At 46.9% G+C, this 23,329-nt stretch overlaps 1 protein-coding gene and 1 non-coding gene across 3 annotated transcripts in view; one reads left to right on the forward strand and one right to left on the reverse strand.

Moving 5' to 3' along the window:
* LOC118371476 (protein kinase C alpha type) overlaps positions 1–23,329 on the reverse strand; it is a 234,586-nt gene that overhangs the window by 34,292 nt on the left and 176,965 nt on the right. Inside the window, exons 9-14 of one of the 2 annotated variants that reach the window (XM_052527508.1) lie at positions 15,834–15,860; positions 14,241–14,384; positions 13,501–13,674; positions 8,530–8,621; positions 7,490–7,552; positions 7,143–7,281 (exon numbers count right to left, since the gene is read on the reverse strand). In XM_052527508.1, coding sequence (XP_052383468.1) covers positions 7,143–7,281; positions 7,490–7,552; positions 8,530–8,621; positions 13,501–13,674; positions 14,241–14,384; positions 15,834–15,860 — 639 coding nt within the window. The remainder of the gene's footprint in view (positions 1–7,142; positions 7,282–7,489; positions 7,553–8,529; positions 8,622–13,500; positions 13,675–14,240; positions 14,385–15,833; positions 15,861–23,329) is intronic. The other variant, XM_052527509.1, reaches the window with a different exon arrangement.
* On the forward strand, positions 18,920–18,995 carry trnaa-ugc (transfer RNA alanine (anticodon UGC)). The gene has a single exon. It is a non-coding gene; the product is annotated as a tRNA-Ala (tRNA).

The raw sequence follows: 23,329 nt of genomic DNA on the forward strand, positions 1-23,329 counted from the left end.
TTAGCCATTTACTCAGTAGCTAACTCTTAGCCATTTACTCAGTAGCTAACTCTTAGCCATTTACTCAGTAGCTAACTCTTAGCCATTTACTCAGTAGCTAACTCTTAGCCATTTACTCAGTAGCTAACTCTTAGCCATTTACTCAGTAGCTAACTCTTAGCCATTTACTCAGTAGCTAACTCTTAGCCATTTACTCAGTAGCTAACTCTTAGCCATTTACTCAGTAGCTAACTCTTAGCCATTTACTCAGTAGCTAACTCTTAGCCATTTACTCAGTAGCTAACTCTTAGCCATTTACTCACTCAAATACCTATGTACTCTATGGCGTAAAGGTCCATTGATGGGAATTATGGCAATGCTAGGTTACTGTAAAAAGGTTGCTACGACTCTTTATTTTTCTTTCCATTCTGTTTGCAATTAAAACAGGAATAAAGTCAAATTCAAAACCTGTTGAGTATCATGATATATTTTATGTGAACACTTAAAATCCTTTGTTTCTACCTCATGTTAGGTATTCAGCGGTGTTATCTTTAAGATAAAGTGGAATTTGGTCCATCTTCCAGACCTGGGCGCAAACCAACAACCTTTTAAGGAAGGTAACATCTCCACATAATGGCAACTAGCACTTCACTAGCATTACACAAATAATCACCTTACCTCAACACACACACACGTCTCAGAGCTCTGGCAAGTTCTCCAAGGATTGCAGTTCAACAATGAATGTGATATCCTCACAGCATCATCCGATCATGACAGTAATAAATATATATATATATATATATATATAGAGAGAGAGAGAGAGAGAGAGAGAGAGAGAGAGAGAGAGAGATAGAGATAGAGAGAGAGAGAGAGAGAGAGAGGGAGAATAACGAGGTAATGCTGACAGATAGGTATTTAGATTTGTTTCAGGCCATACTGCAGTGAGCACCAACGTGACACCGCTGTCCTTGCCTGTCGCCTGTCACAATGACACAGGGCAAATGGTGCCCTTCAACTCCATGCACAGCACTGCGTGGCGAAGTGTGTGTAGGGTTTTCTGCGAGAATACTAATTTGAGTTAAGTGTGTGTGTGTGTCGGTCTCTGTCTGTCTGTCTGTGAGACTGACAGTGTGTTTGTGTGAATGCAGTCTGTATCTGTGTACATGAATGATTGCACGTGTGTGTCCCAGTCAGTCTCTTCTCTGGTTTGACATCATAATGAATGTGATCGGGACACACACTCTGATGACCCGTCGCTACACTTTCTCATGTTGTTTTCTTTCATTTCCCACACTCCATAGAGGCCTATGGCCAGATCACCCAATGTAACGTACTGTGTGCGCGAGTGTGCGTGCTGTTGTGTCCATCTGAGCTGCGGTGGATGTCTCCCGGCAGGCCTAATGCTACGTGACAGTTCTGGATCACTCATAGCTACTCAAGGCTTCCACCACTACTACCGCCTCTTAATATAACCCCGTGCACATAGAAACTACGGACACAAGATAACTACGAAACACTACAGAACACAACCTCAGCCTGATCTCAGAAACAACATTACAGCAGGTTGAAGTGATGTCTGCCCACCTCAGTGTCACTTGATTCGTGTTAAGTGGCGTGTATCACGGTGAGTACTGGACATTCAGCCATAAGTTGTACGTCTGTTGCTAGGTTTTGAAGTGAATGTATTTGACTAGTCAGTATTAGTAGCCTGACTGCATGCCTGGATTGATGGTGTTCATTCAAACATCGTCACACTGTTGAATAGAAAGGCTGTAGGGCTTTCAGGAGAATAGCTGATTCGTCACACGATTTACTCATAAGTTAGTGTATACCAGGGATGGCCAACCGTGCTCCTGGAGAGCTACTGGCTTTTGAGCTAGCTCTAGCCCTGTTGTTTATAATTATTTGGTGTTAGAATGGATTTTGTTATCAGTTAATTTATCAAACTGAATCTTACAAGAGAATAAAGCATTTTTGTGCACCTGTAAAGTATATTGAGTTACACCCTTGTCAACTTGCCTCTAATGGTTGGGGTTTGGTTATGGGCAAGATAAGCTAGATCTGTAGGGCAAATGCTACTCAGTGCATGGCAGAGCAGTTGAAGGGTCTCCGTCTTGGCTAATGTTAGCGGCTATCGCGAAAGGCTTTGGGGAGCGAGGCAAAAATGGGAGGTCAGGCTGAGTTTAGTGCACACTGACAAAGTGCAAAAATGTACTTGGGCAGTTTCTCACTCTCTCCTCTCACGACTTCTTCCTCTGTCAACACAGAGGTTTGAACACAGAAACAAATTGCTCTGATCTGAAAACATCTGTCACCGCAACCACTAATTGCACAAAACCTAAAAATAGAAAGTGAAGTTGTTGAAGCCAAAACAAGGAGCCAGAGGACAATCCAGAGATAGCACTGAAACAGCTTCTCTCTCCCTCTCCCAGTCGCTCTCTCTCTCTCCCTCCCTCCCAGTCGCTCTCTCTCCCTCCCTCCCTCCCAGTCGCTCTCTCTCTCCCACCCTCCCAGTCGCTCTCCCTCCCTCCCTCCCAGTCGCTCTCACTCCATCCCTCCCTCCCTCTCCCTCCCAGTCGCTCTCCCTCCCTCCCTCCCAGTCGCTCTCTCCCTCCCTCCCAGTCGCTCTCTCTCCCTCCCTCCCTCCCAGTCGCTCTCCCTCCCAGTCGCTCTCCCTCCCCTCCCTCCCAGTCGCTCTCCCTCCCTCCCCTCCCAGTCGCTCTCCCTCCCTCCCTCCCTCCCAGTCGCTCTCCCTCCCTCCCTCCCAGTCGCGCTCTCTCCCTCCCTCCCTCCCAGTCGCTCTCTCCCTCCCTCCCTCCCTCCCTCCCTCCCAGTCGCTCTCTCTCCCTCCCTCCCTCCCAGTCGCGCTCTCCCTCCCTCCCTCCCTCCCTCCCAGTCGCTCTCTCTCCTCCCTCCCAGTCGCCTCCCTCCTCCCAGTCGCTCGCTCTCCCTCCCTCCCAGGCGCTCTCCCTCCCTCCCTGTCACTCGCTCTCCCTCCCTCCCAGGCGCTCGCCCTCCCTCCCTCCCTCCCTCCCTCCCTCCCAGTCGCCCTCCCTCCCTCCCTCCCAGTCGCTCTCCCTCCCTCCCTCCCAGTTGCTCTCCCTCCCTCCCTCCCTCCCAGTCGCTCTCCCTCCCTCCCAGTCGCTCTCCCTCCCTCCCTGTCGCTCGCTCTCCCTCCCTCCCTGTCGCTCGCCTCCCTCCCTGTCGCTCGCTCTCCCTCCCTCCCAGGCGCTCGCTCTCCCTCCCTCCCTCCCTCCCAGTCGCTCTCCCTCCCTCCCTCCCAGTCGCTCTCCCTCCCTCCCTCCCAGTTGCTCTCCCTCCCTCCCTCCCTCCCAGTCGCTCTCCCTCCCTCCCAGTCGCTCTCCCTCCCTCCCAGTCGCTCTCCCTCCCTCCCAGTCGCGCTCTCTCCCTCCCTCCCTCCCAGTCGCGCTCTCTCCCTCCCTCCCAGTCGCTCGCTCTCCCTCCCTCCCAGTCGCTCGCTCTCCCTCCCTCCCAGTCGCTCGCTCTCCCTCCCTCCCAGTCGCTCTCCCTCCCTCCCTCCCAGTCGCTCTCCCTCCCTCCCTCCCAGTCGCTCTCCCTCCCTCCATCCCAGTCGCCGCTCCCTCCTCCATCCCAGTCGCTCGCTCCCTCCCTCCCTCCCAGTCGGGCTCCCTCCCTCCCTCCCAGTCGCTCTCCCTCCCTCCCTCCCAGTCGCTCCCTCCCTCCCTCCCTCCCTCCCTCCCTCCCAGTCGCTCTCCCTCCCTCCCTCCCAGTCGCTCTCCCTCCCTCCCTCCCAGTCGCTCTCCCTCCCTCCCTCCCAGTCGCTCTCCTTCCCTCCCTCCCTCCCAGTCGCTCTCCCTCCCTCCCTCCCAGTCGCTCTCCTTCCCTCCCTCCCTCCCAGTCGCTCGCTCTCCCCCTCCCAGTCGCTCTCGTTCCCTCCCTCCCTCCCAGTCGCTCGCTCTCCTCCCTCCCAGTCGGGCTCCTCCCTCCCTCCCAGTCGGGCTCCCTCCCTCCCCTCCCAGTCGGCCTCCCTCCCTCCCTCCCTCCCAGTCGGCCTCCCTCCCTCCCAGTCGCGCTCTCTCCCTCCCTCCCTCCCTCCCAGTCGCGCTCTCTCCCTCCCTCCCAGTCACTCTCCCTCCCTCCCAGTCGCTCTCCCTCCCTCCCAGTCTCCCTCCCTCCCAGTCGCTCGCTCTCCCTCCCTCCCTCCCTCCCAGTCGCTCGCTCTCCCTCCCTCCCAGTCGCTCGCTCTCCCTCCATCCCAGTCGGGCTCCTCCCTCCCTCCCTCCCAGTCGGGCTCCCTCCCTCCCTCCCTCCCAGTCGGGCTCCCTCTCCCTCCCTCCCTCCCAGTCGCGCTCTCTCCCTCCCTCTCGCTCTCTCCCTCCCTCCCTCCCAGTCTCGCTCTCTCCCTCCCTCCCTCCCAGTCTCGCTCTCTCCCTCCCTCCCTCCCTCCCAGTCACGCTCTCTCCCTCCCTCCCTCCCTCCAAGTCGCGCTCTCCCACCCTCCCTCCAAGTCGCGCTCTCCCACCCTCTCCCTCCCAGTCGCGCTCTCTCCCTCCCCCCCTCCCCGTCGCGCTCTCTCCCTCCCTCCCTCCCAGTCGCGCTCTCTCCCTCCCTCCCTCCCAGTCGCGCTCTCTCCCTCCCTCCCTCCCAGTCGCGCGCTCTCTCTCTCTCTCTCCCCAGTCTCTCTCTCTCCCCCAGTCTCTCTCTCTCCCCCCAGTCTCTCTCTCTCCCCCCAGTCTCTCTCTCTCCCCCCAGTCTCTCTCTCTCCCCCAGTCTCTCTCTCTCTCCCCCAGTCTCTCTCTCTCTCCCCCAGTCTCTCTCCCCCCCAGTCTCTCTCTCTCTCCCCCAGTCTCTCTCTCTCTCCCCCAGTCTCTCTCTCTCTCCCCAGTCTCTCCCCCAGTCTCTCTCTCTCTCCCCCAGTCTCTCTCTCTCCCCCCAGTCTCTCTCTCTCTCCCCCAGTCTCTCTCTCTCTCCCCCAGTCTCTCTCTCTCTCCCCCAGTCTCTCTCTGCCTCTATTTCTCCTCCCCTCCTCTCTCCCTCTCTCACAGGCTTGTTACTCTGGTAACGCAGTGTGTAAATTCCCATTAGCATACAGTGACCAACGTATTCCTCTCAGATTGCTAGAGGCTGCATCCCAGATGACACCATATTCCCTTTATAGTGCCCTGCTTTTGACCAAGGCCCATAGGGCTATAGGGCTATAGAGGAAACAGGGTGCCGTTTGGGATGCACACATAGCCTTCCCATGGGTGCCTATGTAGGTCAGGATGAGAGGTAAAGAGTGGAAAGAGAGAGCGAAGTAGAGCAATGCAGTGTGTGCGCGCGGCATAATGCGATGGTGACAGGCGAAAAGAGAGAGAGGTGCACAGAGACCGTGTGAGCTGTTTCCACATGGGGGTCCTGACAACTAAGAGACACACACACCTACAGTACACGGAAGAGTACTCCCATACAGATATGCGCGGGGACACACACTGGTAGATACAGTGCCTTGCAAAAGTACTCATCCCACTTGGTGTTTTTCCTATTTTGTTCCATTACAACCTGTAATTTATTTGGATTTCATGTAGTGGACATAAACAAAATAGTCCAGATTGGTGAAGTGAAATTAAATGAAATGAAAAAAGAAAGTGTAAAAAAAAAAATTGGAAAAGTGGTGCGTGCATATGTATTCACCCCCTTTGCTATGAAGCCCCTAAATAAGATCTGATGCATTCAATTACCTTCAGAAGTCACACAATTAGTTAAATAAAGTCCACCTGTGTTCAATCTAAGTGTCACATGATCTCAGTATACAGTTGAAGTCAGACGTTTACATACACTTAGGTTGAAAAGGTCATTAAAAATCGTTTTTTTAACCACTCCACAAATGTCTTGTTAACAAACTATAGTTTTGGCAAGTCAGTTAGGGCATCTACTTTGTGCAGGACACAAGTAATACAGATCAGGGTTAGGTTATAAAAAAATATGAAACTTTGAACATCCCATGGAGCACCATTAAATCCATTATTAAATAATGGAAAGAATATGGCACCACAACAAACCTGCCAAGAGAGGGCCGCCCACCAAAACTCACAGACCAGGCAAGGAGCTGCAACGCTCCACAGCAGAGATTGGATTATCTGTCCATAGGACCACTTTAAGCCGTACACTCCACAGACCTGGGCTTTACGGAAGAGTGGGCAGAAAAAAGCCATTGCTTAAAGAAAGAAATAAACAAACACGTTTGGTGTTCGCAAAAAGGCATGTGGGAGATTCCCCAAACATATGGAAGAAGGTACTCTGGTCAGATGAGACTAAAATTGAGCTTTTTGGCCATCAAGGAAAACACTATGTCTGGCAAAAACCCAACACCTCTCATCACCCTGAGAACATCTCCACAGTGAAGCATGGTGGTGGCAGCATCATGCTGTGGGGATGTTTTTCATCGGCAGGGACTGAGAAACTGGTCAGAATTGAAGGAATGATGGATAGCGCTAAATATAGGGACATTTTTCAGTCCTCCAGAGATTTGAGACTGGGACGGAGGTTCACCTTCCAGCAGGACAATGACCTTAAGCATACTGCTAAAGCAACACTCGGGTGGTTTAAGAGGAAACATTCAAATGTCTTGGAATGGCCTGGTCAAAGCCCAGAACTCAATCCAATTGAGAATCTATGGTATGACTTAAAGATTGCTGTACACCAGCGGAACCCATCCAACTTGAAGGAGCTGGAGCAGTTTTGTCTTGAAGAATGGGCAAGAATCCCAGTGGCTAGATGTGCCAAGTTTATAGAGACATACCCCAAGAGACTTGCAGCTGTAATTGCTGCAAAAGGTGGCCCAAGAAAGTATTGCTTTTGGGGGGGTGAATAGTTATGCACGCTCAAGTTCTGTTTTTTTGTGTCTTATTCTTGTTTGTTTCACAATAAAACATATTTTGCATCTTCAAAGTGGTAGGAATGTTGTGTAAATCAAATGATACATTTGACTGGGTTGGTTACATCAAGGGCAGATTCTTATGCAAAACGCTCTCTAACTCAAAATGTTCAGTAGACACAGTGTGTGTGTGTGTGTGTGTGCGCACGTGCATCCTGAGCTGTCGACTCGGATTTGGATTACCACGGAGACGGGGCGCAGGCCAGACAATGACAAAGATGACCACCCCACTCCCTCCCCCCACACACACTCCCCCTGTTCCTACCTCTGGGGCGATGTAGTCGGGCGTCCCACAGAAGGTGCGAGTGGTCACTCCCTCGTATATGTTCTCTTTACACATGCCAAAATCAGCGATCTTAATGTGGCCCTCCGAGTCCAGCATCACATTGTCCAGCTTCAGATCCCTGCAGGAGACACCCGCATCATGTGACAAGGGCCAAATGAAGACGACCATTGTATTTTAGGGCCTTTTCTATACCACTCCTGTTTCTTCCTTACATTTATATTATTAAATTGATTAATTATTGGTTTGACAATACACAGTGTACGGTAAACATTGATCCTAGAATGGGATAAAGTGCCTCAATTGGTATACATTAGAAGAAGACCCACCTGTAAATGATTCCTTTCTTGTGCAGGAAGAACAGGCCAACAGAGATCTCTGCTGCATAGAACCTGCAATGACATGCTCCATGTTAGGCAGCCCTGAAGCCATTCATTTCAACAGGAAGGATTGTAAACGACTGTAATGTGCTTCAGCTAGACTGGGTACAATCTGATAGATTTATTCATTCTTACACACACACACACACACACACACACACACACACACACACACACACACACACACACACACACACACACACACACACACACACACACACACACACACACACACACACACACACACACACACACACACACACACACACACGTATTCCCCCTGACCAAAAATATAAATGCAACATGCAACAATTTCTAAGATTTTACTTAGTTACAGTTCATAGAAGGAAATCCGTCAATTTAAATAAATTCATTAGGCCCTAATCTATGGATTTCACATGATGGCAGGGGTGCAGCCATGGGTGGGCCTTGGAGGACATAAGGCCCACCCACTTGGGAGCCAGGCCCAGCCAACTGGAATTAGGGCTTTATTACAGACAGAAATGCTCCTCGGCACCCCTCCTCAGATGATCCCGCAGGTGAAGGAGCCAGCTGTGGAGATCCTGGGCTGCCATGGTTACACGTGGTCTGCGGTTGTGAGGCCGGTTGGATGTACTGCCAAATTCTCTAAAACGACGTTGGAGACGGCTTATGGTAGACAAATGACAAAACTCTCTGGGATCTTTAATTTCAGCTATTTAACTAGGCAAGTGAGTTAAGAACAAATTCTTATTTACAATAACGGCCTACCCCGGGCCAAACCCAGACGACACTGGGCCCATTGTGCGCCGACCTATGGGACTCCCAATCGCGGCCGGATGTTATACGGCCTGGAATCGAACCAGGGACTGTAGTGACGCCTCTTGCACTGAGATGCAGTGCCTTAGACCGCAGCGCCACTCGGGAACAGAAACACAGGACACTTTACATGCTGTGTTTATATTGGTGTTCAGTATAAAAGGTGAAAGCGAGGGGAAAGGGGAACTTACACTGCCTGTGGCTCTTTGAACTTGCCCGCTTGTTGGATGTGGTACATGAGGTCTCCCCCATTCACATACTCCATGACAAAGTACAGCCGGTCCTGGGCAGAGGGGGAGACAGAGATGGGGCTGTTTCATTTCATATAACATTGGTTTTCATAATGTTGGCATCTGTTCTACCGTCAGATACTGTGTCATGATAACAGCCATGTCAGACAGAGAGAGAGGCTTTCTTCATTATACTGTAGGACCCAGTGGTGAGTAGGACCCAGTGGTGAGGCTGTTGTGTGTTGTGCTGTTGTGTAGTATTGAGTCACATATAGGGGATACGGTAGTACTATAGAAAGTACTATAGAAAGCAGAACAACATTAACAACAACTCCATTATGTCTTGTCAAACTGAAGTAAATCCCTCAGACAGCCTCTTACCGTTCTGTCCTGCGCTAGTCACAGGGCGACATTTTCAAAGTGCAAAACTTAACATACACCTCACTATACACCGGGGTGGGTCGAGCCCTGAATACTGATTGGCTAAAAGACATGATGTATCAGATTATGTACCACGGGTATGACAGAATATGACCATTTACTGGTCTAATTACATTGGTAACCAGTTTATAATAGCAATAAGGCACCTTGGGGGTTTTGTGGTATATGGCCAATATAGCATGGCTAAGTGCTGTATCCAGGCACTTTTTTAAATTTTGTATTATTATTTTTTAATTGAATATCCGAAACATACAATATACTTGCAGTGAAGCTGCTCAACAACTACACCACACCAGTCATCCACCTGACTCCCATTCAGAGTGACACACACATCCAGGGTTAATGCCCTGCTCAAGGGCACGTTGACAGAAGACATGAACCCGAACCCTCCAAGATCCCCCCACAGATCCCCAACAGCTGATCCCCCCCCCAAAAAAAGAACAAATAATTAATGAATCAATACAAAAAATACAATTAATTCCATTCCCCACCAACAAGAACCCCCAAATGCATCAACTACCAAGAAAATGAACTAAAGAGAAAAAGACAGAAAACAACAAAAAACCAACAGAAAACTAAAAAAACAAAGGACATAAAAGGAGAACTGAAGTCATAACAGCAATGCCAACTGTATATGTTTGTGTGCATGTCTGGCACTATTACATGTATCCAGGCACTCTGCATTGCGTCGTGCATAAGAACAGCCCTTAGCCGTTGTATATTGGCCATATACCACACCTCGTCAGGCCTTATTGCTTAATTATTATCTGGAAGTGTGATTTAATTTGAAACTTTTCTTCAACATTGTGCGTTCTGAAGAGGCGACTATTTACGTGTTCCTCAGCTTACTAAACCCTAGTTAAATTATCGCCTCCTCATAACGCACATTGTTGAATAGTTTGAAAATAAATCACGCTGCAAGATTATAATAAGGTTTACGGTATTTTATGCACTTTGCTCAACATAAGCTTGGAATAACCTGTCAGACAAGGCAAATGGTTTCCTTAAACAATTACCCTCAAAGTGTTAGTAGCATCTTATTGTGAAGAGGATTTGGACTTCTCCTCACTTAAAAATGCATCGAATTTTTGATTTCCACTTTGGGGATGTGTGTGTGTATGTGTATTGGCCACCGTGTGTGTGGGTATATACACGTGTGTGGTGTGTGTGTGGGTATATACACGTGTGTGGTGTGTGTGTGGGTATATACACGTGTGTGTGTGTGTGTGGGTATATACACGTGTGTGGTGTGTGTGTGGGTATATACACGTGTGTGGTGTGTGTGTGGGTATATACACGTGTGTGTGTGTGTGTGGGTATATACACGTGTGTGGTGTGTGTGGGTATATACACGTGTGTGGTGTGTGGGTATATACACGTGTGTGGTGTGTGGGTATATACACGTGTGTGGTGTGTGTGTGTGGGTATATACACGTGTGTGGTGTGTGTGTGTGGGTATATACACGTGTGTGGTGTGTGTGTGTGGGTATATACACGTGTGTGGTGTGTGTGTGTGGGTATATACACGTGTGTGGTGTGTGTGTGTGGGTATATACACGTGTGTGGTGTGTGTGTGTGTATATACATGTGTGGTGTGTATGTGGGTATATACATGTGTGGTGTGTGTGGGTATATACACGTGTGTGGTGTGTGTGTGTGTGTGGGTATATACACGTGTGTGGTGTGTGTGTGTGGGGTATATACACGTGTGTGGTGTGTGTGTGTGGGGGTATATACACGTGTGTGGTGTGTGTGTGTGGGGGTATATACACGTGTGTGGTGTGTGTGTGTGGGTATATACACGTGTGTGGTGTGTATGTGGGTATATATACGTGTGTGGTGTGTATGTGGGTATATACATGTGTGTATGTGTATGTGGGTATGTATACATACATGTGGTGTATGTGGGTATATACATGTGTGGTGTATGTGGGTATATACATGTGTGGTGTATGTGGGTATATACATGTGTGGTGTATATGTGCGTATATACATGTGTGGTGTATATGTGCGTATATACATGTGTGGTGTATATGTGCGTATATACATGTGTGGTGTATATGTGCGTATATACATGTGTGGTGTATATGTGCGTATATACATGTGTGGTGTATATGTGGGTATATACATGTGTGGTGTATGTGGGTATATACATGTGTGGTGTATGTGGGTATATACATGTGTGGTGTATGTGCGTATATACATGTGTGGTGTATATGTGCGTATATACATGTGTGGTGTATATGTGCGTATATACATGTGTGGTGTATATGTGGGTATATACATGTGTGGTGTATATGTGCGTATATACATGTGTGGTGTATATGTGCGTATATACATGTGTGGTGTATATGTGGGTATATACATGTGTGGTGTATATGTGCGTATATACATGTGTGGTGTATATGTGCGTATGTACATGTGTGGTGTATATGTGCGTATATACATGTGTGGTGTATATGTGCGTATATACATGTGTGGTGTATATGTGCGTATATACATGTGTGGTGTATATGTGCGTATATACATGTGTGGTGTATATGTGCGTATATACATGTGTGGTGTATATGTGCGTATATACATGTGTGGTGTATATGTGCGTATATACATGTGTGGTGTATATGTGCGTATATACATGTGTGGTGTATATGTGCGTATATACATGTGTGGTGTATATGTGCGTATATACATGTGTGGTGTATATGTGGATATATACATGTGTGGTGTATGTGTGTATATACATGTGTGGTGTATATGTGCATATGTACATGTGTGGTGTATGTGCGTATATACATGTGTGGTGTATGTGGGTATATACATGTGTGGTGTATATGTGGGTATATACATGTGTGGTGTATATGTGCGTATATACATGTGTGGTGTATGTGCGTATATACATGTGTGGTGTATGTGGGTATATACATGTGTGGTGTATATGTGCGTATATACATGTGTGGTGTATGTGCGTATATACATGTGTGGTGTATGTGGGTATATACATGTGTGGTGTATATGTGGGTATATACATGTGTGGTGTATATGTGGGTATATACATGTGTGGTGTATGTGGGTATATACATGTGTGGTGTATATGTGCGTATATACATCTGTGGTGTATATGTGCGTATATACATGTGTGGTGTATGTGCGTATATACATGTGTGGTGTATGTGCGTATATACATGTGTGGTGTATATGTGCGTATATACATGTGTGGTGTATATGTGCGTATATACATGTGTGGTGTATGTGGGTATATACATGTGTGGTGTATATGTGCGTATATACATGTGTGGTGTATGTGCGTATATATATGTGTGGTGTATATGTGCGTATATACATGTGTGGTGTATATGTGGGTATATACATGTGTGGTGTATATGTGGGTATATACATGTGTGGTGTATGTGCGTATATACATGTGTGGTGTATATGTGCGTATATACATGTGTGGTGTATATGTGCGTATATACATGTGTGGTGTATATGTGCGTATATACATGTGTGGTGTATATGTGCGTATATACATGTGTGGTGTATATGTGCGTATATACATGTGTGGTGTATATGTGGGTATATACATGTGTGGTGTATGTGGGTATATACATGTGTGGTGTATGTGGGTATATACATGTGTGGTGTATGTGGGTATATACATGTGTGGTGTATGTGGGTATATACATGTGTGGTGTATGTGCGTATATACATGTGTGGTGTATATGTGCGTATATACATGTGTGGTGTATGTGCGTATATACATGTGTGGTGTATGTGCGTATATACATGTGTGGTGTATATGTGCGTATATACATGTGTGGTGTATATGTGCGTATATACATGTGTGGTGTATATGTGCGTATATACATGTGTGGTGTATATGTGCGTATATACATGTGTGGTGTATATGTGCGTATATACATGTGTGGTGTATATGTGCGTATATACATGTGTGGTGTATATGTGGGTATATACATGTGTGGTGTATGTGGGTATATACATGTGTGGTGTATGTGTGTATATACATGTGTGGTGTATGTGGGTATATACATGTGTGGTGTATATGTGCGTATATACATGTGTGGTGTATATGTGCGTATATACATGTGTGGTGTATATGTGCGTATATACATGTGTGGTGTATATGTGCGTATATACATGTGTGGTGTATATGTGCGTATATACATGTGTGGTGTATGTGTCATAGAGGAGCTTGATGAGTAAGAGAAAAATAATATGTATATAGTGTGTGTGTGTTTGTGTGTGTGTTGGCACATGTCTGTGTGTGTGTGGCCTGCACAGACACATGTAAATGGCACAAACCCTACCCCATCACAATAACCACACTTATGAGAATTGGGAGCAACGTCATCAGCATCACCAATGGACAGCAAAAAGCAAGTAATTGTGTGTTTGAGCATGCCCATAGGTCCACGTGTGTGTACGTGTGTGTGTTTATCCCCTTATGCATGCGTGTGTCCGTCGTCTCCATACCACGGTCTGGAAGCAGGAGTGGAGTGAGGTGAGGAAGGGTGGTTTGTCTTGCTGGGCCAGGACTCTCTTCTCTATCATGGTACACTCCACATCATCATCTTGGATCACCACGTCCTTCTTCAGGATCTTGATGGCGTACAGCTCCTCTGTGGGCTTCATCTCTGCCAGAATCACCTACGACACAGGTACTTGAGAGGTCAAAGGTGAGAAAGAAGGCTTCTAAATAGGGCGGCTTAACGTGGATAGTAATGTTATTAACGCAAGTGTTTTGTTGTTACTCTATGCTTATTACTCAACTGACGCGTGGACATACTCATTTATTCACCGTGTGCTACATCGAGATACGGACCGTCTAAACCGAAACATTGCACTCATTCATTATTACGACTCTGTTTTGTGTAATTATGGATGATGTGGCCAAGTCCTGGATTTTGCTCACGTACACCAACATAGATCTTGGATCTTACTCAATTTCAGATTCGTCCGATGGAGAACATCCCCGTGGTACACAGGACATTCAACATGACAAGTTGGGTAGCTGATTTTAGAAGCCAATAAGAATAACTTGTGACAAATCATCGTGGGGCGGCTTCCCAAACACAGAACAAGCCAGATGGACAGTAAAAAGCGAGATCAATGGAGAATCTTCATTGAAAGTGCTTTTCTGTCCAGGACCAGGCTTAATCTGTGTCCGGGAAACTACCACTTCACCTCCTTAATAAAACAAGTCCTGGGCTCACCTTGCCGAAGCTGCCTTTCCCCAGCACGGCCAGGAAGTTGAAGTCGGTGAGTTTGACAGAGTCCAGGTTGTTAGAGGGCAGATTGGACCTGCTGTCATCTGATGGAGCAATCACCTTCTTAGTACCAGGGCCCAGCTTGGCTTTCTATGTTCGGTGAGGAGAGGGGAACGGCGTGAGACACACACACACACACACACACACACACGACGCACCCACACACACTGCTGTGCGGCCTTATGTAACAATGTAACACAATTCAAAAATTATTTAAAAAAATATATATTCATTTTGGAGGAGATGGAACACAGACAGAAGGTATAAAACAGTAAATATTGAATGACAGTATAGATGTTGAATACTCCTGACTGTCATTATGCTAACCTATTACGGTAAAATAACTCATTTTTGTGGAGTCACAAGAAACCCTTCGGTCAAAATGTTGAAATTCATTTAAAGACATTTGAATGAATTACTGTCAAACCCCTCAGTGATAATGCATTGTCATTGGTCAACGTGCCATTCCATCAGTATGTCCACCACATGCTCTTACAAAGCTTCAAAGCTCGTCAAGTCATGCTTGGTTTAGAATCAGAGCAAGACGGTAAACTCTCCTGGCCTCGAACACACACATGCACTACACACACCCATTTTCACACACTCTTGCGACCTCCATTTTCTCCAGAGGCATATTCCTTCTGTTTTCCAGGCAGTGGGAACATGGGACAGTGTCACAACGACCTGGGTGTCATCCTCATTCTTCACCCTTACTCACAGGTGTCAAGTCTCTCTTTTGCACACACACACACACACACACACACACACACACACACACACACACACACACACACACACACACACACACACACACACACACACACACACACACACACACACACACACACACACACACACACACACACACGAGCCTGGGCCTAATCGAGCAGCTGGCACAGTCATGTTAAACCAGGTCCACACTACAGCTCATCTTGTCTGTCTAGTACACTGGACAGGCTGGCAGCCACGCACATTACAAACTACACACAACAATAAAGCAGCCCATTTATGTAGAATATACGACAATACAAATAAACTGAACCAAAGACATTTGATCCCATTGGAATCTGTCCAATAAATTGACACTTCACGTGTGTGAGGTTCTCCGTGTCAATCTACTGCTGTTTCCCCTTGGTTGTTCATGGCTAGACGAGGTGTAATAAATTGGTCAGGCGGATTTAGTTTGGTTAATGTATGCGTCTGCATACAAGTCCAGATAATTCCTGGCCCCTCACCTTCTTCTCTTCATGTAGATCTGACAGGATTTGATAGGCAGATGCAAAAGGTTATAGCTCCACCCTGCCCTCTGATAGGCTAGGTGAAGACTTTACTATATTGCTTACACCGTTCCACTGATGGCATATTCAGACAGGTGTCTATGCTACAGTGGCTAGGGGTTGTTTAGTGGGCGGGGCCTAGAAATAGCTTGTAAGGTATAGGCAGCACACGATTGGGCTATGCAGACCACAGCACACCTATAAGCGAAGCCAACGAGGAGAAGAGACTCGCAAAAGCGGCCTTACTTCCTCTCAGACGCACCTGAACTTGGTTGGCTTTGTCCTTTGCCTGCAACCACAGCAGGGGAGAGGTGAACGGAGAACGGCTGACAGCTGAGACACAGCCATACTTTCAGAAGCACTACCATACAGACATGCTTTATGTCAGGAGCACAGTCACTCATAACAGACACATTGTATCTCAGGAGCACAGTCACTCATAACAGACACATTGTATCTCAGGAGCACAGTCACTCATAACAGACACATTGTATCTCAGGAGCACAGTCACTCATAACAGACACATTGTATCTCAGGAGCACAGTCACTCATAACAGACACATTGTATCTCAGGAGCACAGTCACTCATAACAGACACATTGTATCTCAGGAGCACAGTCACTCATAACAGACACATTGTATCTCAGGAGCACAGTCACTCATAACAGACACATTGTATCTCAGGAGCACAGTCACTCATAACAGACACATTGTATCTCAGGAGCACAGTCACTCATAACAGACACATTGTATCTCAGGAGCACAGTCACTCATAACAGACACATTGTATCCCAGGAGCACAGTCACTCATAACAGACACATTGTATCCCAGGAGCACAGTCACTCATAACAGACACATTGTATCTCAGGAGCACAGTCACTCATAACAGACACATTGTATCCCAGGAGCACAGTCACTCATAACAGACACATTGTATCTCAGGAGCACAGTCACTCATAACAGACACATTGTATCTCAGGAGCACAGTCACTCATAACAGACACATTGTATCCCAGGAGCACAGTCACTCATAACAGACACATTGTATCCCAGGAGCACAGTCACTCATAACAGACACATTGTATCCCAGGAGCACAGTCACTCATAACAGACACATTGTATCTCAGGAGCACAGTCACTCATAACAGACACATTTTATCCCAGGAGCACAGTCACTCATAACAGACACATTTTATCCCAGGAGCACAGTCTCTCATAACACTATGACAACACAGACACATTTTATCTCGGGAGCAGTCGCTCATAACAGACACATTGCATCTCAGGAGCACAGTCACTCATAACAGACACATTTTATCCCAGGAGCACAGTCTCTCATAACACTAACACATTGACAACACAGATATTTTATCTCAGGAGCACAGTCACTCATATCACTATGACAACACAGACACATTTTATCCCAGGAGCACAGTCTCTCATAACACTAACGCATTGACAACACAGATATTTTATCTCAGGAGCACAGTCGCTCATACTGGTTTTACAATGAAGTGCTATGGTGGCATCTAGTGGTAACTGGTGGAGACAACTTGAGGGAAAACGCCAATTATAGCTTTCTTATTACGTTTCATTATGGGCTACTGTATGTAGATTGATGAGGAAAATAAGGCTGTAAACGTAATAAAATGTGGAAAAAGGGAAGGGGTCTGAATACCTTCTGAATGCACTGTAAATTGTTCTGTATTCGATTGACTGCACCTACATGCAATGCATTTTAAAACCTGGCTTGATTTACTGCCCTCTTGTGGATATGCGATGAGCAACGTGATAGAATTCAACTCATCAAATCAAAGTTTATTGGTCGCGTACACAGTTTAGAAGCTGGGTTCAACGAAATGCTTGTGTCTATAAAGATATAGTAAAAGCCACGTTATGGCCCTATAAAATCAACACTGAACAAATGGAGACGGGCCTAACTAACTGTGCTGTCCATCTTTGTTTTGACCTCTCATTGCTGTAGGCACACAGCTTAACTTCCACCCCTGTACAGACCAAGCATCCAAAAATAAAGGAAGAAGATGAAAATATGACCAGATAGTGATGAAAGACAACATACACAGACAGACTGAACAACAACCAGACAACATACACAGACAGACTGAACGACAACCAGACAACATACACAGAGGAAGAAGATGAAAATATGACCAGATAGTGATGAAAGACAACCAGACAACATACACAGACAGACTGAACAACAACCAGACTACATACACAGAGGAAGAAGATGAAAATATGACCAGATAGTGATGAAAGACAACCAGACTACATACACAGACAGACTGAATGACAACCAGACAACATACACAGGCAGACTGAACGACAACCAGACTACATACACAGAGGAAGAAGATGAAAATATGACCAGATAGTGATGAAAGACAACCAGACAACATACACAGACAGACTGAACGACAACCAGACAACATACACAGACAGACTGAACGACAACCAGACAACATACACAGACAGACTGAACGACAACCAGACAACATACACAGACAGACTGAACGACAACCAGACTACATACACAGAGGAAGAAGATGAAAATATGACCAGATAGTGATGAAAGATAACCAGACAACATACACAGACAGACTGAACGACAACCAGACAACATACACAGACAGACTGAACGACAACCAGACAACATACACAGAGGAAGAAGATGAAAATATGACCAGATAGTGATGAAAGACAACCAGACTACATACACAGAGGAAGAAGATGAAAATATGACCAGATAGTGATGAAAGACAACCAGACTACATACACAGAGGAAGAAGATGAAAATATGACCAGATAGTGATGAAAGACAACCAGACTACATACACAGAGGAAGAAGATGAAAATATGACCAGATAGTGATGAAAGACAACCAGACTACATACACAGAGGAAGAAGATGAAAATATGACCAGATAGTGATGAAAGACAACATACACAGACAGACTGAACAACAACCAGACTACATACACAGAGGAAGAAGATGAAAATATGACCAGATAGTGATGAAAGACAACCAGACAACATACACAGACAGACTGAACAACAACCAGACTACATACACAGAGGAAGAAGATTAAAATATGACCAGATAGTGATGAAAGACAACCAGACAACATACACAGACAGACTGAACGACAACCAGACAACATACACAGACAGACTGAACGACAAACGTTATAATGTAGCCAGACAGACATGTACGGGAAACATTTACTAACAATCTCCTTCCAACCAGTTATAACCCAATGAGGAGTCCCACCCCCCTTTTTGACTACAGTATCCATGGACACCCCCTACCCAGTTGAGGAAGGAATAGGCCCCATGTGGCTCAGTTGGTAGAGCATGGCGCTTGCAACGCCAGGGTTGTGGGTTCGATTCCCGTGGGGGACCAGAAGGGGGGGGGGAAGTATGAAAATGTAAGTACCTCTGGATAAGAGCGCCTGCTAAATGACCAAAAAATTAATAATAAAGAAGTGTCCTGGTAGACGAGAAAATTAAGAGGGGGAGGGAGCGAGAAGAAGAATAACAGAGTGTGTCGTGTATGTGGGAGGTGGGTTGGCTGCAATGTCCCTGTAATGAACAGGCACTGAAACATGTATCTATCGACACACAATTCTGTCCTTGGGGTCTACAGAGGTTATTGCCTGTTTTCCTATTGGATGATATAATGAGGATGTAGCCCTGTAGGACACTTGTATTTTCAGCATCTTGCATTGGCATGCTATCCTATTTTATTGTGGAAGTAGCCTACCTGCACGTATATAGTTCCATAAACACTATATTTGTAGTGGATAATATTTATATAAAGACAAGCAATATTAACATTTATTGTAGGACAATTTTCAGTCACATTTCCCTTCCAGCTTGATAGCTTTTCTCAACAAAATACAAGGCTTTTTACAGCTCCAGACAATGATTTATGAGAGCAATTCCTGCTATCTGATGGCTCTTGTTCTGGCGCTAATTCCAACCCCACACAGAACAAATTGTTAGTAAACTGGATCTATTTGCAGTAGCCTTAAACCACGTACAAATGATCAGAGCGGAAGAGAGTGAGAAAGCGAGTGATTGGACACAAAGGAGGAAGACAAAAAGAGGAAGACAAAAGAGGAACAGAGGCGAGGAAAGGAAAGGAGACAGAGGAAGGGAGGAGAGGAGAAGAGGAGAAGAGCAGAGGAGAGATACCTTTAGGAAGTGATAGTTAATTTGGCAATCCTGGAAGAGAGGGAGAGAGACGGGGAAAAGGGAGGAGAGAAACTCAGGCATTAGATTTGACAAGACAAAGGGTGGGCATCTAGAGGGTCTCACAGAGCACAGATGAGAGGAGGGAGAGTTACAGAGAGGGAGAAAAAGGAAGAGAGAGAGAGGCAGTGAGACAGAGACAGGGGAAGAGAGATAGGGAGAAAGAGGAAAAGGGAGGAAGAGAGACAGAAAGAGAAAGAGGGAGAGCTATTTTCTTGGACAGACACAGTAGCTACTGTATATAACAACAGGAAGTGACCTCAGCCCATTAACTCCTGACCTCTTGTACATACGAGCCAAAGCAAGAATGATCTTTTACAATGCACCTACATTTGTGAAAGACATGGAATAAATATTGCCTAATGCCAGACATACCAACCTTAAGATATCTTGTCAGTGGGCCACAGAAATAGACCAACTAGACAGGATTACAATTAAGTCCTATTGACAGGAACTTCTTGAGCCCTCACACTCTCTAGCTCACATTGCTTCATATGTCTAGCCTGGTAACCCATGGCAATCCAAGCACACACAGCACGTCGGAATAAATAAAAAAACACAAACCAAAGAGTCCTTGAATAAGAGACGTGCTGCAATTCATTTAGCGTCCAAAAAATGGCATCCTATTCCCTATCTAGTGCACTATTTTTGACCAGGGCCAATAGGGCTCTGTTCAATGGGCTCTGTTCAAAAGTAGTGCACTATGTATGGAATAGGGTGCCATTTGGCACCTAACCACTGTATCGGCTCTCTTTAAGACATCAAAATGGCTGTGTAGATTAAGGACACACAAACAGGTATAGAGACATTTGTTTCCCTTGACAAGCCCACGTCTTCCCTTCTCCCTTTATCAACTTAGAAGTGTTCACAACAGACACTGCTTGGTTTGGACAAAAGTTAGAAGCTTGTGTGTGTGAGTGTGTGTGTGTATGTGTGTGTGTATGTGTGTGTGTGTGTGTGTGTGTGTGTGTGTGTATGTGTGTGTGTGTGTATGTGTCATAAGTGCAAAAAGTCATCAACTCAGGAATTTCCTGTATTTTTTCCCACCCAATTTAATGAAAATCCAATAACAGGGTAACAATTTTAGTTGATTTCACGTTAGCTGACAACTCAACCAAATGCAAATAAAAAATAAATATTGAACTGATGTCTGTGCCCAGTGGGTATTGTATTGTGAAAGTATGGACAGTTATTGTTGAATGACTCCCATCTCAAAAACAGCCTATAAAGTCCTATTATAATGTATGTGCAACAACTCTCCACAGGGTTTCAAACCATCTCCAACTAGAATAATGACTAGCTGTCTGTATTGTGAGGGTAGAGGACAGTGGTCTGTGTTATCAATAGGAGATGACATCCTGCTCTGTCTGTTGTTCTGTGGATGACGTGGGACATGTATAACAGGTGGGAGTCAAAGAGAGAGAGAGAGAGAGAGAGAGACAGAGAGAGAGTGTGTGTTTGTGTGAGAGAGATAGCGAGAGAGAGAGGGAGAGAGAGATGGAGAGAGAGAGAGAGAGAGAGAGAGAGAGAGAGAGACAGAGAGAGTGTGTGTTTGTGTGAGAGAGATAGCGAGAGAGAGGGAGAGAGACAGATGGAGAGAGAGAGAGAGAGAGACAGAGAGAGTGTGTGTTTGTGTGAGAGAGATAGCGAGAGAGAGAGGGAGAGAGACAGATGGAGAGAGAGAGAGAGAGAGAGAGAGAGAGAGAGAGAGAGAGAGTGTGTGTTTGTGTGAGAGAGATAGCGAGAGAGAGAGAGAGGGAGAGAGACAGATGGAGAGAGAGAGACAGAGAGAGTGTGTGTTTGTGTGAGAGAGATAGCGAGAGAGAGAGAACTTGACAGGTCCCGTATCACTGAGTACAAAAGTGGAGTGAGATGTGTTGTCTGCCTGGGGGAGTGTTTGTGTATTAGGGGAAAGGGGGTGGGGTCTGCCTAAAGGGTGTGTTTGTGTGTCAATGGGGGGCATTGGTCTGTGTTTGGATGTGTGTGTGTGTGTGGGTAGCTGATAGTTGCTATGACGACTGCAAACCAGTAGGGTGCCGTTGCTATGACTCCCTACACTCTAACCCCTCCACCCCTATACTCTAACCCCTCCACTCTAACCCCTCCACTCTACCCCCTCCACTCTACCCACTTCACCCCTCCACTCTAACCCCTTCACCCCTCCACTCTATCCCCTTCACCCCTCCACTCTACCCCCTTCACCCCTCCACTCTACCCCCTTCACCCCTCCACTCTACCCCCTTCACCCCTCCACTCCACCCCCTTCACCCCTCCACTCTACCTCCTTCACTCTACCCCCTTCACCCCTCCACACTACCTCCTTCACCCCTCCACTCTACCTCCTTCACCCCTCCACTCTACCTCCTTCACCCCTCCACTCTACCTCCTTCATCCCTCCACTCTACCCCCTTCACCCCTCCACTCTACCTCCTTCACCCCTCCACTCTACCTCCTTCACCCCTCCACTCTACCTCCTTCACCCCTCCACTCTACCTCCTTCACCCCTCCACTCTACCTCCTTCACCCCTCCACTCTACCTCCTCCACTCTACCTCCTTCACCCCTCCACTCTACCTCCTTCCCCCCTCCACTCTACCCCCTTCATCCCTCTAACCACTCCACTCTAACCCCTTCACCCCTCCACTCTACCCCCTTCATCCCTCTAACCACTCCACTCTAACCCCTTCACCCCTCCACTCTACCCCCTTCATCCCTCTAACCACTCCACTCTACCTCCTTCACCCCTCCACTCTACCCCCTTCATCCCTCTAACCACTCCACTCTAACCCCTTCACCCCTCCACTCTACCCCCTTCATCCCTCTAACCACTCCACTCTACCTCCTTCACCCCTCCACTCTACCCCCTTCATCCCTCTAACCACTCCACTCTACCTCCTTCACCCCTCCACTCTACCCCCTTCATCCCTCTAACCACTCCACTCTACCTCCTTCACCCCTCCACTCTACCCCCTTCATCCCTCTAACCACTCCACTCTAACCCCTTCATCCCTCTAACCCTCCACTCTTCACCCCTTCATCCTTCTAACCCTCCACTCTACCTCCTTCACCCCTCCACTCTACCTCCTTCACCCCTCCACTCTACCTCCTTCACCCCTCCACTCTACCTCCTCCACTCTACCTCCTTCACCCCTCCACTCTACCTCCTTCCCCCTCCACTCTACCCCCTTCATCCCTCTAACCACTCCCTTAACCCCTTCACCCCTCCACTCTACCCCCTTCATCCCCTCCACTCTAACCCCTTCACCCCTCCACTCTACCCCCTTCATCCCCTCCACTCTACCTCCTTCACCCCTCCACTCTACCCCCTTCATCCCTCTAACCACTCCACTCTAACCCCTTCACCCCTCCACTCTACCCCCTTCATCCCTCTAACCACTCCACTCTAACCCCTTCACCCCTCCACTCTACCCCCTTCATCCCTCTAACCACTCCACTCTACCTCCTTCACCCCTCCACTCTACCC

This window comes from Oncorhynchus keta, chromosome 10, assembly GCF_023373465.1.
Source record: "Oncorhynchus keta strain PuntledgeMale-10-30-2019 chromosome 10, Oket_V2, whole genome shotgun sequence".
NCBI classification, from domain to species: Eukaryota; Metazoa; Chordata; class Actinopteri; order Salmoniformes; family Salmonidae; genus Oncorhynchus; species Oncorhynchus keta.